General features: G+C 31.9%; 1 protein-coding gene across 12 annotated transcripts in view; it reads right to left on the reverse strand.

The window, feature by feature from the left end:
• Positions 1–715: 715 nt before the first annotated feature.
• LOC114331473 (transient receptor potential cation channel trpm) overlaps positions 716–16,272 on the reverse strand; it is a 1,429,758-nt gene continuing 1,414,201 nt past the window's right edge. For all 12 annotated transcript variants that reach the window (XM_050642920.1, XM_050642916.1, XM_050642919.1 and 9 more), the window contains one exon: positions 716–11,831. In XM_050642920.1, the coding sequence (XP_050498877.1) occupies positions 11,635–11,831 (197 nt within the window). In that variant the 3' untranslated portion in view covers positions 716–11,634. The remainder of the gene's footprint in view (positions 11,832–16,272) is intronic.

Genomic DNA, 16,272 nt, shown 5'->3' on the forward strand with positions numbered 1-16,272 from the left:
GGAAAGTCCGATGAGCCCGGTTATTAAAAACTTTTGTGTAGACAAATACGAACAACGAGACTTACAGTTAGTAGAAATAGTGTCATTTTGTAGGCTTCGTTATATCTACGACACTTTTGTTATTTGGGGCCATGGGAAGAATGAACTTTAATTTGAATTTCCCGAAACCTAAGACCCAGTTTATCATGGAAATAGAGAAAAACGGGTTAAATTCCCTTGTATATTAGACTACCTTGTCGTACCAACTGTAATATTTTTAATATACGGTAAGACAGCTTTACCATGTGGTTCTTGTTATTTCTGTATATTGCGGTTGGCTCTTTTTGTCAATACCATCTGTAATATTTTTAATATACGGTAAGAAAGCTTTACCATTTGCTTGGGTCTACAGAAAGATAATAATGCACTTTGTTTTTTTACAATGGCTGCTTGTTCTGACTTTGTTCTGACTCAGAACACACGTGGCTGCATGTAGCGCATATATTCGAGATCATCAGTAATTGGGTGAAATGGCAGTCCCTCTTGGGGAACTACGTCTACGACGTTTGTTATTGTCTGCCACAATTGCAGCAAACAATTCCGAAACAGGATCTACAAATCTCGATAAAAATTTACTAGTGACTCAAAACGAACGTGAAATTTTATTCAGTTATAACAGAAACAGAATTTTATCGTATCCTTAGAAGATAAGGAAGATCAATAATTTAGGCAACCGTTATAACAAATATATTATTTATTTTATTCATGCAAACGTATTATTGTCTATTCTATATGAAATTCTTTATTTTTAAATACTTACGAGCTAAGAGTTCTACTTGTTAAATCAAGTATTGATTTTTAGCTGTTGTCTTTTATATAAATTTACAATCTTTAACAAAAACACTCAGAAAATCTTCAGCATTTAGCCGAACACTTAGTTTACTAAGAGAAATAGTTTTTTTTGCCTATTAGGCTATTGATTATGTATTTTAGAAAGGAACTACAACGTTAACGGGGTTTTATTGTTTCATACAGTCAGTGGACCTCTAAATATGAAAAAACCGCGGAGTGCTACCATTTAAAGGGGTGCGTTTTTGAGAAAGGGGTGAATTAGTCCCTAGACACAGGGCGAAATAGGGTGAGTTCTATGCACTTTTGGTACAAACACGTCTACAGGAAAATTGTTCCACATTAAATTTACTATCCAAACATCACATTTTAAAGTAAAAAATACTTTTTTTTTACAAAAATATATTCAAAATAAAAGCAGGAAAAAAACACGAAAGAGAGCAATTTTATTTTTTTGCCCCATAAATTTTTTCCACTGGGATATAGGTATAGGCATTGTTTCACAAGAAAAAAGCTTCCTTCCTTCCTCTTTAAAATGACGTTTGGTAGAAGTCATTTTAAAGAGGAAGTTTGGTTTATAGTTTCCAAAATATGATTTTTCACAGTTCGCCACTCACCATTTTGGTCCATTTTCCTTATTAATTCTCAAACATTGTTCTGTAAGTTTTTTCTACGTATCTTTAGGTATATGCAATGTCATATTTAATAGGAATAAAAATCAATTACCTTTAAAATGGTCTATTGTAGAAGGCTGTATGACTAACTTTGGGCAAGATATGGTAGTTCAAAGTTTTATAGGTATTTACGATTATAGGTATTTTACGATTATTTTTAAATTTCTCATTATAACTTTTTTTATTGTATATTTAGGTATAAACATTGTATAATAAAAAAGAAAGCTTATTTTCTTTACTTTAAAATGGTCTATTATAAAAAATTCTAGGACTACTTTTAAACAAAATATGCTTTTTCAAAATGTGACATATACACATGCAATAGGTCCCACTAAGTTGGAATCATATGGAAAACTTTTTTGTTATTAACTTTATGAAAACAAATTATTCTCCATAAAATGCACTGAATAGTCCAAAACCCAAGATCCGATCATCAGATATAAAATTTTATCAATAGTGTACAAGGTATGTTAAAAAATATGAATTTCGATCAAGAGTAAAGTACCTTTATATTTCACAATATCGAAAAGTGTTATTAAGAAAAGTTATTTGGAATTAAAAATTATGGTATAATATGCTCTAATTGAAAAAAAAAATAAACAAAAAAATAAAAATTTTCTCAAATTACGGATATCTTTGGATATCCTACGGATATTTTAAAGTAAAGAAAATTTTTTTATTCTATTCATGTTCAAGAAAAAAGTCATAATGAGAAATTTAAAAAATAATCATTAAAAATATCAAAAATCATTAAAAGTATAAAACCTCGAAAAAGCATAACTTGCTTTAAAATAATCGTACAACCTTATATAATTAATAGATCACTTTAAAGGTAATCGAATTCTATTTCTACTAAATGTACCATTGCATATACCTAGAATTGCTTAGAAAAAAGTTACAGAACAATGTTTGCGAAATAATGGGGAAAATGGCCCAAAAATGCTGTGAGCGGCGAACTTTGAAAAATTCTATTTCGGAAACTATAAACTCTAGAGATTTTTACCGAACTTTATTTTAAAGAGGAAGGGTGAAAGTTATTTTTCACTGAACAATGCCTATACCTATATCCCTGTGGAAAAAAGTTATGGGGCAAAAAACAAAATTGCTTTCTTTCGTGGTTTTTTCTTGCCTTTCTTTTGAATATATTTTTGTAAAAAATATTTTTAACTTTAAAATGTGATATTTAGATAGCACATTTAACGTGTAACAATTTTGCTATAGACGTGTTTGTACCAAAAGTGCATAGAACTCGCCCTAATTCACCCTGTGCCTAGGGACTAATAGGGTAATTTAACTAGGGACCCTTTCTCAAAAAAGCACCCATTTAAATGGTAGCACTCCACGGTTTTTTCAAATATAGAGATCCATTGACCACATAAGACAATAAAATCCCGTTAACGTTGTAGTTCCTTTTAGCTCTCTTATTTTGAACATAATCAATAGATATTATGTAGAAGGTATTCATATTAAAAGTTGGTCCAATGAACAACATATTCATGTTTAATGTACCTAAATATAGAAAGATTCAAAATATTAGCCAAACAATTAAAACTCATGACTTAATTCATAATGAGAATTAAGTACAGATCTAAATAAAAAGGACCGTTAATTGTAACGGTTAATTAAAACGTCATTACACGCACCCGCGGCAATTTGCTGCAATTCCAAAAAGTTTTAAATCACGTCACATCATTTTTATCCTGTCACATAAAAGGAAAAAAATAGAACAACAATATCAATTTTGATTCGGAATACCAAAAGACTTTTGAAAATAGAATTTACATAATTTTATAATATTTGGATAATTTTAAGCTGCTTTAGAATAAGGCGGCAAATTGCTACAGGGCGTGCACTTGCGTAACAAACATGGCGTGTGTAATGACGTGTTAAATATGTTTATGACTTTATTATATTTTAGAGGATCTAAACTTTTAGTCTATCGCCGTCTTGATTGCCATGATAAAATATGCAGACAATGCTTTCCAATTATTCTAGTTGTTTTTAATTATGTACTGCAATATATGAACACACGAAGTCAATTTACCCAAAAAACCGCTTTTTTTTAATCTAAAACGTTACACTTTTGCTACACGCTTGCTCTAAATATTCTCATTCAGCGATGCTTGGACGGCAATCAAAAGATACATGATTGTTTCATAGATTTCGAAAAGGCTTTTGACAAAGTGCTCCGTGATTTACTCAAAGATACTCTTGAGAGCAAAGCAAAGATCTGAAAATAATCCTTAGTCCAAGTAATGAAGCTTAAAATATGACAAAATCTCGCAATTTTTACAGTATGGATCGATTTTCTTGAAAATTTGAGAATAAGTAGTGGATAGTCCAAGGATCAAAATCTATATGATGCCGAAAGGCGCTTTTACCATGGGGGTGGTTGCCACCCTATCTCGGGGGTGGAAATTTTTTATTATATTTTGACCGCAAAAGTTGGTAAAAACATTAATTATAAGCAAAAAAGGTTCTATACATTTTTTTGATAAAATTAATAGTTTTCGATTTATTCGCTATCGAAAGTGTTGTTTTATATCGAAAAAATCAATGTTTTTAATCAGTTTTCTGCAAATAACTCAAAAATTTTCGTTTTATCAAAACAACTTTACTTAACAAAAATGTACCTTTTGAAAAAATAAACAAAACCTTTTTTTTAATTTCTCTAAGACCAACAGTATATAGACCAATAGCTATACTTTATTATATGTTAGCTCTTCTTCGTCATATGCTAAATATTGTAGTTTCAAAGTCAACATACGGGAAAACTATGCATTTTCCGAGGACAACTAGGTCAAACTAATTTAAAGCATTTAAAAATATCTATCTCCAGAAATAAAAAAGTCTCTAGCTCAAAAGGTAAGTGACATAATGAAAATCATGTCAGACCCTATTTTTTTTTTAGCAAAAAGTAATCGGAAACAGCCCCCTAATCACCACCCTGATTAAAATTAGTCATTGACCTGATTTGGTCTTCTTTATTTATGTATTATTAATAGGCTCTAGAAGTTTGATCGGCATCGGCTTAGAATGATTAGTTTCCAAAAAAATTGAGTTAAAAGCGAATAACGAGTTTTTGTAGTTTGGTAAAACTTTTCTTCAGAATAGAAAGATTAGCATCAGAGATACGAAAAAATATTTAAATATAAAATTTAATTTCCAAGAAATTGTTTTGCCAAATTTTTTTCTGCGGCAAAAATTGAGTGAGCTATTGACAATTAAAACTTGTAATCACATGCAAAAACCACCTTTACCAACCCTTTCAATGTCACCTCTTTTGTGGCTGAGGATTTTAAAAGTATTTAATATTAATAGCCGTATAGATCTTGTAAAAACCTACAAAATTATTTTTACCAAACTTTTTAAGATAAAAAATAAAAAAAGTTACGGTTAAAAATCAATATATTCTTTTGAAAAAAAGGAGAAATCCAATTGAAGCATAATAATGTAGGTTAGCAGTGATTTTAGTCATTGGCCTTATTCATTCTTCTTTATCTATGTAATATTAATAGATTCTAGAAGTTTAACTGGCTTAGAATGACTAGTTTTTAAAAAACTGGAGTTTAAAGCGAATAAAGAATTTTTATAATTTGGTAAAAAATGCCATTCTCTTCAGAATAGAAAGATTGGCATCACAGCTACGAAAAAATGTTTAAATATATAATTGTAGGTTATTTAATTCCCAAGAACTTGGTTTGAAAAAATTTTTTCTACGACAAATATTGAGTGAATCGTAAAAGAGTATACCATAGAAAAACATTGATTTCTTAGATATAAAACTAACACTTTCGATAGCGAATAAATCGAAAACTATTAATTTTATCAAAAAAAATGTATAGAACGTTTTTTGCTTAGAATGAATATTTTTATCAACTTTTGCGGTCAGAATGTAATAAAAAATTTCCACCCCGAGATGGGGTGGCAACCACCCCCATGGTAAAAGCGCCTTTCGGCATCATATAGATTTTGATCCTTGGACTATCCACTACTTATTCTCAAACTTTCAAGCAAATCGATCCATTCTGTAAAAATTGCGAGGTGAAAAGCTTCGGTTCCTGGACCTGGAAATTTATATTGGAATCAGCGATCAAATATAAGAATAAAAGATGAAGTTTCTGACATAATAAGAGTAACACGGAGATACAGAGAGAGAGAGAGAGAGAGAGAGAGAGAGAGAGAGAGAGAGAGAGAGGGGGAGGTATATTGTCGCCACTAGAAGTTTAAAGTCAATAGTAAACACATTTGTCAGGAAGTTTTATCAAGAGCAAATGAAGGAATAACCGTTAATGGAGAATTGATAAATAACATTAGATATTCAGACGATACTGTGCTGTTGACAGGAACATCGGAAGAACTATCCACAAAAAGAAATACTGAACTACTGAATAACTGTACATACTGCCAGTAGAAATTTAAAAAATTTAACACTATAAGGACAGGAAAAGCTGAGAACCAAACAAATCGGATAAAGGTTGAAATGCATTACCGGGGATAATCTTAATGAGTGATGATGAGTTTAGTTTTTCTATGACACTCAGGCTTTTGACTGCAAGAGCCCTTGAAGATTTAGTAAAAGAAATTACACTTAATGGATTCGATGTAAATAACTTGAGGTACACAGATGATATAGTTAGTGAATATAATTAAGTTTCTACTTAGTAACTTCGTTGCCGAATAATAACTGATTATGACGATAATGTCAGTGATAAAATGTCAGCTTTTTCAAGGAATAAAAAACCATTGATAACTTATAAATAACTAAATAATTACATATATTAATTAATTATATAAATAAACCATAATGATTTCTATTTTAAACGTTCAACTTACTACGACCAAATATTGTTAGACGTCAACTATTTCATATCAATCAACCTTTTCTAAATGAAATACTTTAACTGGATGGACTGAAAACTAATTTATTACAGAAAAATCATTTTTCTAAATGCATGGTTTTTATCTACTTTTTATGGATTTATTTTTATGCAGTACAACATGAAATTTAAGGCTCCTAGTTTTAGAGTATAAAAATTGCATCTTTCTTTTCAAAATAAACGAAACTAGCAGCTGCCGTTATTATAGCATTAATATGAATACTAGTTATTTACTAAATAGTCTAGGCGCCAAATAGAGGTCTCGTGGCCTTTTTAATTCTGGTAGGGTAACCCAAGTATTTCTTATGTATTTTTAGCTGCCCATTACGAATTTCGATCCGAGTAGTCAAAAATGGTTATAATAAATTTAACTGCTTATCAATGATTTATAAGGCTCTAGCTCGTAAACTAAAAGTGATAAAGAAATTTTCAAATAAAATTTGTTCCTTAATAAAAAAAAAAGAAAATGGCGTTTACTAAATTTAAATCAATAATTATAATCAAGATATTGTAAAATAAACTAAGCGTTTTCGATCGTAACTCGGCTTCTACGCATACAAATGGTCTTTACAAAGACTCATTTTAAAGCTTAATTCATAGAATTTCAAACAAAGTTTGTTAAATTATTTTGTCTTTATTTTTATCAAAGTTATACCCGTTTAAAGTTATAACTTTGAATATAATAATGAAGATAAATTTGAGCAATAAACACTTATACTTTAATTAACAGTAATATAGAAGGTTTCAAAAGGAACATTTCGAGCGTAAGAAAATGTTCGTAGGTTTATTTTTGGCCAAAATATAGATTTATTAATAGCGCGCTCTGAGGCGCAAGATCGGCTCACAGCAAAAAGGCTCACTTCAAATGAAACTTCAAACGGGTATAACTTTAATACAAATAAAGATAAAGTAATTTAACAAAGGACCCCGCAACACTCCTTATGGAAAAGTGGTCCGGAACAAATTTAACGAAACTTTGGTCAATGATAGTTCTCAGTGAGTAGATTAAAAAAGTCCATGGCACCTGGGCCTGAAAAACTATTATTCTCGAGCTACAGCCTTCTGAAGTTCTTAAATTCAGGTACTCGGTTTACGTTAAGTGCACTAATTCACGGTCAAGTGAATGAAAATATCTATTACTGAAAGAAGACAGACTCATTTTTTTCATTCATATTTGCGTGTTGCATATGAATTCGTGGTCAAAAATAGATGCATCGTATTTTAGTTTTCAGAAAACCTCCGAAAGGTCCTCAGAAAACTGACGAAGTGCGATATAAAATGTGCTGCTAGAGGGACATAACAAATATCATGCCTTCATGAATGCTTCTCACTTATCCAATACCAGCATAGCTGCAGTTACACCTTATCTTCAGAAAACTACTGAACAGTGGCGGGTTTAGGGGTGATAGGGGAATTCCCCTAGTAATACGGTCCAGAATTAAAGAAAAAATTGTGTAAACGTGATTATTACACGTTGAAATATGTTAACTTACATGCTACTTACTACAGACAGACAAATTCAACCCAATTAACTCGACAGTTAGGAAAATAAAGGGAACTTATTGTACATGTTATTACCTATATCTTTTATGTAGTTTGGGTTATCTTGATATATTTTGCGGTTGGTGTTTTATTGGAAGTCGCCCCCCTCCCCCAAGGCAAATGTTCCGTAATTGTTACTGAAGTATCCTAATAGGTCGTTAGTTTAATACGACATAAAATATGATGCATCTAACCAAAATCAGCAAAATCTTAAGGTACAGATAGTCGAAGATGACATAAACCCGATTTTTCCGTAGAAGATTATAATTAATATTTCGCGTTTACCTACTACTACGTATGTACTTTGTTTTTTGTTTTTCGGATTGAGATCAAGTCAATTTATCTACTCATATCTGATATGCTGAAGACTATTCTTTGCAAATCATTTAAGCTAATTGCAAAAATTACTGCTTCGTCGGCATATCTAATGATTTTTAGAGGCACTCTATTCTGCATGCGTGAAAACGTGAGATGTCTTGTTCTGCTCTAGCAGCACTTATTGTGGTTGTTCCTCAATTTTCTGAAGGCGCTTCAGTAGCAGTGGCGGAACATTTGCCTTGGGTGAGGGGGCGACTTCCAATAAAACACCAACAACTAAATACATACAATAGCTAAACCCAAACTACAAGACATAGATAATAACATGTGCAATAAGTTCCCTTAATTTTCCTAACTGTCGAGTTAATTGGGTTGAATTTGTCTGTCTGTAGTAAGTTTCATGTCAGCTAATATATTTTTTTTATAATTTTTAAAAATTTTTTTTCTTTAATTCTGCACCGTGTTACGGGAGGAATTTATCCGCCCGGGCAGGAGGGCCATGCCCCTCTGGCTTTTCAGTCGCTGTAAACTATATATTGTCATCCAAAGTATACAAAATTTAATGTGCAAAGTCTTCACGTCTGCCCCTCTCTAAAAATTTTTATATGGGCGCCCATGCGGGGGGAGGGGAATTGCCCTATTCTCCCCTAGATCCGCCGCTGTTCAGTAGTTTTCTAAAGATCAGGCGGAACTGCACCTATGCTGGTATTGGATAAGTCTGAACCATTCATGAAAACATGATAATTCTTATGTCGATGTAGCAACACATTTTTTATCGCACTTCTTCAGTTTTCTGAGTACTTTTCGAAGATTTTCTGAAGACTAAAATACGATGCATCTATTTATTTTTAATTAAGAATTCATGTGCAACACGCAAACATGCAAGAAGAAAATGAGTATGTCTTCTTTAAATAATAGATATTTTCATTCACTTGATCGTGAATAGGGCTTTTCATTCACAGTCATTTGTTTCGAGCTTCTGTCATGTGTCACATAATATTAATATATCTACGTCATACGTTATTGGTATAAACCAATGATACAAACCAAAGACGTATGATGTAGCTCTATTAATATTATGTGACATATGACGGAAGCTCGAAACAAATGACAATCGATGAAAAGCCCTATTAGTGCACTTAACGTAAACCGAGTACCTGAATTTAAGAACTTCAGAAAGCTGTAGCTGGAGAATAATAGTTTTTCAGACCCAGGTGCCGTGGACTTTTTTAATCTACTCACTGAGAACTATCATTGACCAAAGTTTCGTTAAATTTGACCGGGACCACTTTTCCATAAGGAGTGTTGCGAAGTCCTTTTGTTTGAAAGTCTATGAATTCAACTTTATAATGAGACTTTGTAAAGTTCATTTACATGCGTAGAAGCCAAGTTACGATCGAAAAAGTTTCAAAAATACTTATTTTGCAATTTGCATTATGCACTAATTATGAATATCTTGAGTTCTAATTATTGGATTTAAGTTAAGTAAACGCCATTTTCTTTGTTTTTTTAAGGATCAAATTTTATTTGAAAGCTTTTTATCTCTTTTAGTTTACGAGATAGAGCCTTATAAAAAATTTATAAACAACTAAATTGTTTATAACAATTTTTTGACCACTAGGATCAAAATTTACTTTAGAAATTCGTAATCTATCTATCTATTAGCCTTGCGACATCCAATATTGGACATAGGCCTCCCCTTCGCTCCTCCATCTTTCTCTATCCTGAGCCATGTGCATCCATTTTGAGCCTGCTTGATGTTTTAGGTCATCTATCCATCTCATCTGTGGTCTTCCTCTCTTTCGTTTATATGTCCATGGTCTCCACTCTGTAATAATTTTATTCCATCTTTCGTCTTCTTGTCTAATCGTATGACCGGCGAATTTCCATTTTAGTTTAGCTGTTTGACGAGTAGCATCTTTAACTTTTTTGTTATATTTCTTACCCAGGAATTCCTTTTTATATCTGACAGTCTTACGTTGATCATTTGTCTTTCCATTGCTCTTTGTGTTTTCGCAATTCTGTCCATATTCGCTTTTGTGAACGTCCATGTTTGACATCCATATGTAAGGACCGGAAGAATACATTGGTCGTTTTTAGATATTGAGGGTATTTTTTATTCTTCAATATGAAGCTGAGCTTACCAAACGAGGCCCACGCTAACTTCGTTCGTCTCTTGATTTCTGCTGTTTGGTTGTCTCTATTCAATTGTATTATTTGTCCCAAGTATATGTATTCATTCACTTCCTCTATTTGGTTTTGTTTAACTACGATTCTTAACTCATCCTCTTGATTTGTTATCACTTTTGTTTTGCTGTAATTCATATTTAATCCAACTTTACTGGCTTCGTGGTCTAGTTGTTGTATCATTATTTGTAGTTGTTCCTTGTCTGTAGCGATAATGACGATATCGTCAGCGTATCTTAGGTGATTTAAGTATTAAATAGAAAAAATAATTTAGAGGTTTTTACACCTATAAGACGATAGCTCTGATGATGGCATTTATATGCTGAAAGTACTTAGCTGATTTAATAAATTTATTTACACACTATCAGTCTTTTGAAAACATACACCAGTTCCCGTTTAGATTGATTTAAGTATTGGCCGTTAATGATGATTCCATATTCTTCCCATTGTAATCTCTTGGAAATGTCTTCTAGAGCTTGGTTGAAGAGCTTCGGCGAAATCGTATCTCCCTGTCTAACGCCCCTTTTGATAGGTATGGGGTGTGTATTCTGTTCAAGTTGGATCGTAGTTGTGGCCTTACTGTATATATTAGAGATTAGTTCTGTATACCTGTAATCTACTCTGCTATTGTGTAGTGATTGTTTCACTGTCCAAGTGTTCTATGGAGTCGAATGCCTTTTCAAAATATATAAATGACATATATGTGGATATTTGGTATTCATTTATTTTCTCAATAAGTAACTTCATTGTCTGTAGGTGATCACATGTACTGTAGCCTTTTCTGAATCCTGCCTGTTCTTTGGTCTGATAATTAATTGTCGAATTTAGGAGTTAGCCTGTTGGTTAATATTTTAGTTAACAATTTATACATAACATTAAGCAAGGTAATCGATCTATAATTTTTCAGATCTTTTTTGTCTCCCTTTTTAAACAATAATAGGGTGATTGCTTCATTCCAATTACTGGGTATGTTTCGTGTACTTAGTATTTTGTTCAATAATTCGTAATCAGCAGCCAAAAATCCATAAGAAATCGTTTAGTTTGCCCATCAGAATTGAAAAGGCCACGGTGACCTAGCTGGCGCCTAGATTAAAATAATATTATACATTAAAAATGATACGAATATAATATACGTATTATAAATATATTGTTCATTCAACTTTTAATATGATTTGGAAACGGCATCAGTAAAATACGAACTAGAACTAACACATAGTTTCCGACTGCATATGGAGACTGCCTTTCGATTCAGCTGATGGAAGTACTTCTCGTAGAACAGTAGGCAACTGAGAAGAATCTATAACGATTGATGGTCGTTGCGGCATTGGTGGTTGGTTAATAGTTGCTGCATTATCGCTAGATTCAGTCGAATCTTGTCGTTCTGTGGATGAACTGCTAGAGCCTACACCCAAGAAAAGAGAAAGAGCAATGGTAGTGAAATGAATAGAAGAAGATGATGATTTAGTTTGTAGATATTTTAATTTAATAAGTAGGTATTCTAAGGTAGTCTTTTGTTTACTAAAAAATAGTAATTTAATAAATAATACTGAACAGACTGGTTACATTGTTAAATTAAAATATTTAGCAATGAAATGGTTATACTGCTCTACACACATTGTTCTTGGTATATGAACCATAGTCACTATTTCAACACGATATTTAACACGTTAAAGGAACAAATTAGATAAAAAAATTGCAAGTATATTTTCTTACTGACAATGAACGAATTTTAAATGAAAAGACAAATAGTTATTATATTATATCTCTCCTTATCTCTTCTGTAAATTTTGAAAAGGCCTTTGATCTTCTTCTTCAACGTCCCATATCAAAATTATCCGACGTTGGCGATCACCATTGCGAAGGCTTGTCGATCTTCCGCAACATGGAATAATTGTCCTTTATTTGATATCTGATTCCATTCACGATGTTCATGTTTTTTATTCAATAAATAAACTTGTTTTCTGCCTACACTTCTAGGGCGCTCTATTTTGCCTTTGATGATCAGTTGTAGTATTGTATATCGATTTATATATGTTACGGGCTATGACGTAAATCCGGCCAATATCGTTAATAACCGGTCAATATCGGCAATGGCCGGATATTAACGTTATTGTTCATAGAAACTGGACATTGATGATAATTTTAAATTCTTGATAACTTTTTCATCATTGTCCGGTCAATGTCAACAATGCCCGTTGTTAATCGGTCAATGTTGAAATTTAGACTAAAAGATAGGTTATGTTTATTATTTGCTTCATTTCTGTGCTCGTGCTGAAATTACTTGTAGTAAATGTATGTAAAAAGTGTTACAAAATGTCATGGTTCACTATCTTGTCAAAATAAAAATGATTAGCCTTCAAAAGCTATCTTATATAAAAAAATAATAGGAAATCATACCTAATTTTATTTATTTATCAACATTGGATATTTCCTTTTGGCCACTGTCGTTATTGACCGGGTATTGATGAAAACTCTAATTTTATGTTATTTTTTTACAACATTGGCCAATAGCTAATATTATTGTCGTTAATAACCAGGGGAAATGGACATTCACGACAATACCCGGTCTTTAACGTCAATGGCCAATTTACATCATTGTCCGTAACATATATATTACGGACAATGATGTAAATTGGCCATTGACGTTAAAGACCGGGCATTGTCGTGAATGTCCATTTCCCCTGGTTATTAGCGACAATGCCCGGCCATTAACGACAATAACATTAGGTATAATGTGTAAAAAAAATAACCTAAAATTAAAGTTTTCATCAATATCCGGTCAATAACGACAGTGGCCAAAAGCAAATGGCCAATGTTGATAAATAAATAAAATTAGGTATGATGTCCTGTTATATTTTTATATAAGATAGCTTTTGAAGGCTAATCATTTTTATTTTGACAAGGTACCATTTTTATTTTGACAACCATGGCATTTTATAACACTTTTTACATAAATCTACTACGAGTAATTTCAGCACGAGCACAGAAATGAAGCAAATAATAAACATAACCTATCTTTTAGTCTAAATTTCAACATTGCCCGATTAACAACGGGCATTGTTGACATTGACCGGACAATGATGAAACTGTTATCAAGAATTTAAAATGATCATCAATGTGCAGTTTCTATAGACAATACCGTTAATATCCGGCTATTGCCGACAATGACTAATTCAACAGGCCATTGTCGATATTGACCGGTTATTAACGTTATTGGCCGGATTTACGTTATTGCCCTTAACGTAATATATATACACAATTAATAAATAATTTGTCCAGAAACGGACATAAAGATTACTCACATTGTAAATGTATAATTAAAGAATATAGTCGGTTGGAGAGCCATACCAGTCAGGCGGTCGACCTCACTTCGCTTCGCTGCGAGGTGGTCTAGTTGATGTGAGTTCGATTCCTGGCCCGGTGAAGGTGAACACAAAAATAAGAAAGGCTAACGCATCAGTTTAAAATTCATATGAATCTGAGGCTTAGATTAGAATATGCTCGTGTCGGATCGACTAATGGGGGAGCAGTACGGCAAGGGAAAAGGGCTTCTGGCTCAGTGATACTCCCTCATAGATCCCTACCGGAAGGGTGTTGACGCCTAATGCACTGGTGTGTACATACGTACACATTAAAGAATAAAGTTCGTCCGCTATAACTTTTCCCATGCGTCACGATTCATTTTCTAACAAATTAAGTCAAACCATAAAGTGAAACGAACGCCAATGTGTGTAGTATATAACATGTAGTATATAACATACAGTATACTTATACAAAATGTATATATGTACACATTAACGTTCGTTTCACTTTATGTTTTGACTTAATTTGTTTGAAAATGAATCGTGACGCATGGGAAAAGTTATAGCGGACGAACAATACAAATAAAGGGCCTAGCCGGGTAAGATGATGAAAAGTGCCCCCAACTCGATTCGAATTCCATATAGGTCAACGTTTAGCATATATAGTGAAACTAACTTTCTGAAATTGTTAGCCACCTAAGTGGTCATGTGTCCCAACTAGACACTAATTAGGGTTTTTAGCGAAAAACTTTAAATAAAAAAGTTGTAAGCTTTAAAAAGTTCTGTCTGAAAATTTTTTTTTTAATTTTTGGCGGGAAATTTAAATTTTAGAACGATTTTAAAATTTTAAATGAGTATAAAAAAATAACTAAGACATTCGTTTTCACAAAAAATATATATGACGTGTATTTCATAACATTTGTGTTGCATAACATTTCACCCTGAATATTTTTTCAAATTTTTAAAATTGTTGAAACGCACCTTTAAAAATAAAAAATCTTATTCTTTCGGTTTTTTTTTTCGTTTTTTTGATACAATTTTATACATATTTTTCAAAAAAGGTAACACCGTCACTAGAATAGGTAAAAAACTGAAAAATAATTGGGGTTTGCTTAATAAACATTTTTTGTAATGCCATCCATTTTGAAGAAAACAAAATTTTACACGTTTTTTATGATTTTGCCGAAACTACTGGCAACATTGTAATAAAATTTGGCGTGTTTTAAGAGGTAGTTGTTGTGCATTTTTTTGACATACAATTAAGAATTTTATATTTATCATTGGCGCGCATAGGGGTAATAGTCTGAACTTTTTAAAGAAAAAAGATAGTACGCCACTGACATATTTCAAATTAACAATCGTTTTGAATTCCTCGTTCAATTTGTAATAAAAAATCTATCTTCCCATTTTTTTATACGACGCGCCATTTTTATTCAAAAAATAAAACATCTTAACCCTTACAAAGTATTCGAACTTCTATGAAATAAAATACTACTATTAGTAGTTTCTACATCTACATAAACTCGTACATCCATTATAAAAACTAATTCGAATACTTTGGAAGCGTTAAGATATTTTATAGCAAAACGGTGCCTCGTATGAAAAAATGAGAGGATAGTTTTTTTATCGCAAATTGAACGAGGAATTCAAAAATGATTGTTAATTTGAAATATGTCAGTGGCGTACTATCTTTTTTTTTCTTTGAAAAGTTCAGACCACTGCCCCTATGCGCGCCAATGATGAATATCAAATCCTTAATTGTATGTCAAAACATGCACAATACCTACCTCTTAAAACCCGCCAAGTTTTATTACAATGTTGTCAGTAGTTTCGGCAAAATCGTAAAAAATGTGTAAAATTTTGTTTTCTTCAACGCCCTGTATCTTGAGAATGGATGGCGTTACAAAAAATTTTTATAAAGCAAACCCCAATTATTTTTCAGTTTTTTACCTACTCCAGTAATGGTGTTACCTATTTTGAAAAATATGTATAAAATTATATCAAAAACCGAAAAAAAAACCAAAAAAATGCGGTTTTTTTAATTTTAATAATTGGGGTTTGCTTAATAAACATTTTTTGTAATGCCATCCATTTTGAAGAAAACAAAATTTTACACGTTTTTTATGATTTTGCCGAAACTACTGGCAACATTGTAATAAAATTTGGCGTGTTTTAAGAGGTAGTTGTTGTGCATTTTTTTGACATACAATTAAGAATTTTATATTTATCATTGGCGCGCATAGGGGTAATAGTCTGAACTTTTTAAAGAAAAAAGATAGTACGCCACTGACATATTTCAAATTAACAATCGTTTTGAATTCCTCGTTCAATTTGTAATAAAAAATCTATCTTCCCATTTTTTTATACGACGCGCCATTTTTATTCAAAAAATAAAACATCTTAACCCTTACAAAGTATTCGAACTTCTATGAAATAAAATACTACTATTAGTAGTTTCTACATCTACATAAACTCGTACATCCATTATAAAAACTAATTCGAATACTTTGGAAGCGTTAAGATATTTTATAGCAAAACGGT

Source organism: Diabrotica virgifera, chromosome 2 (genome assembly GCF_917563875.1).
Source record: "Diabrotica virgifera virgifera chromosome 2, PGI_DIABVI_V3a".
Classification (NCBI taxonomy): Eukaryota; Metazoa; Arthropoda; class Insecta; order Coleoptera; family Chrysomelidae; genus Diabrotica; species Diabrotica virgifera.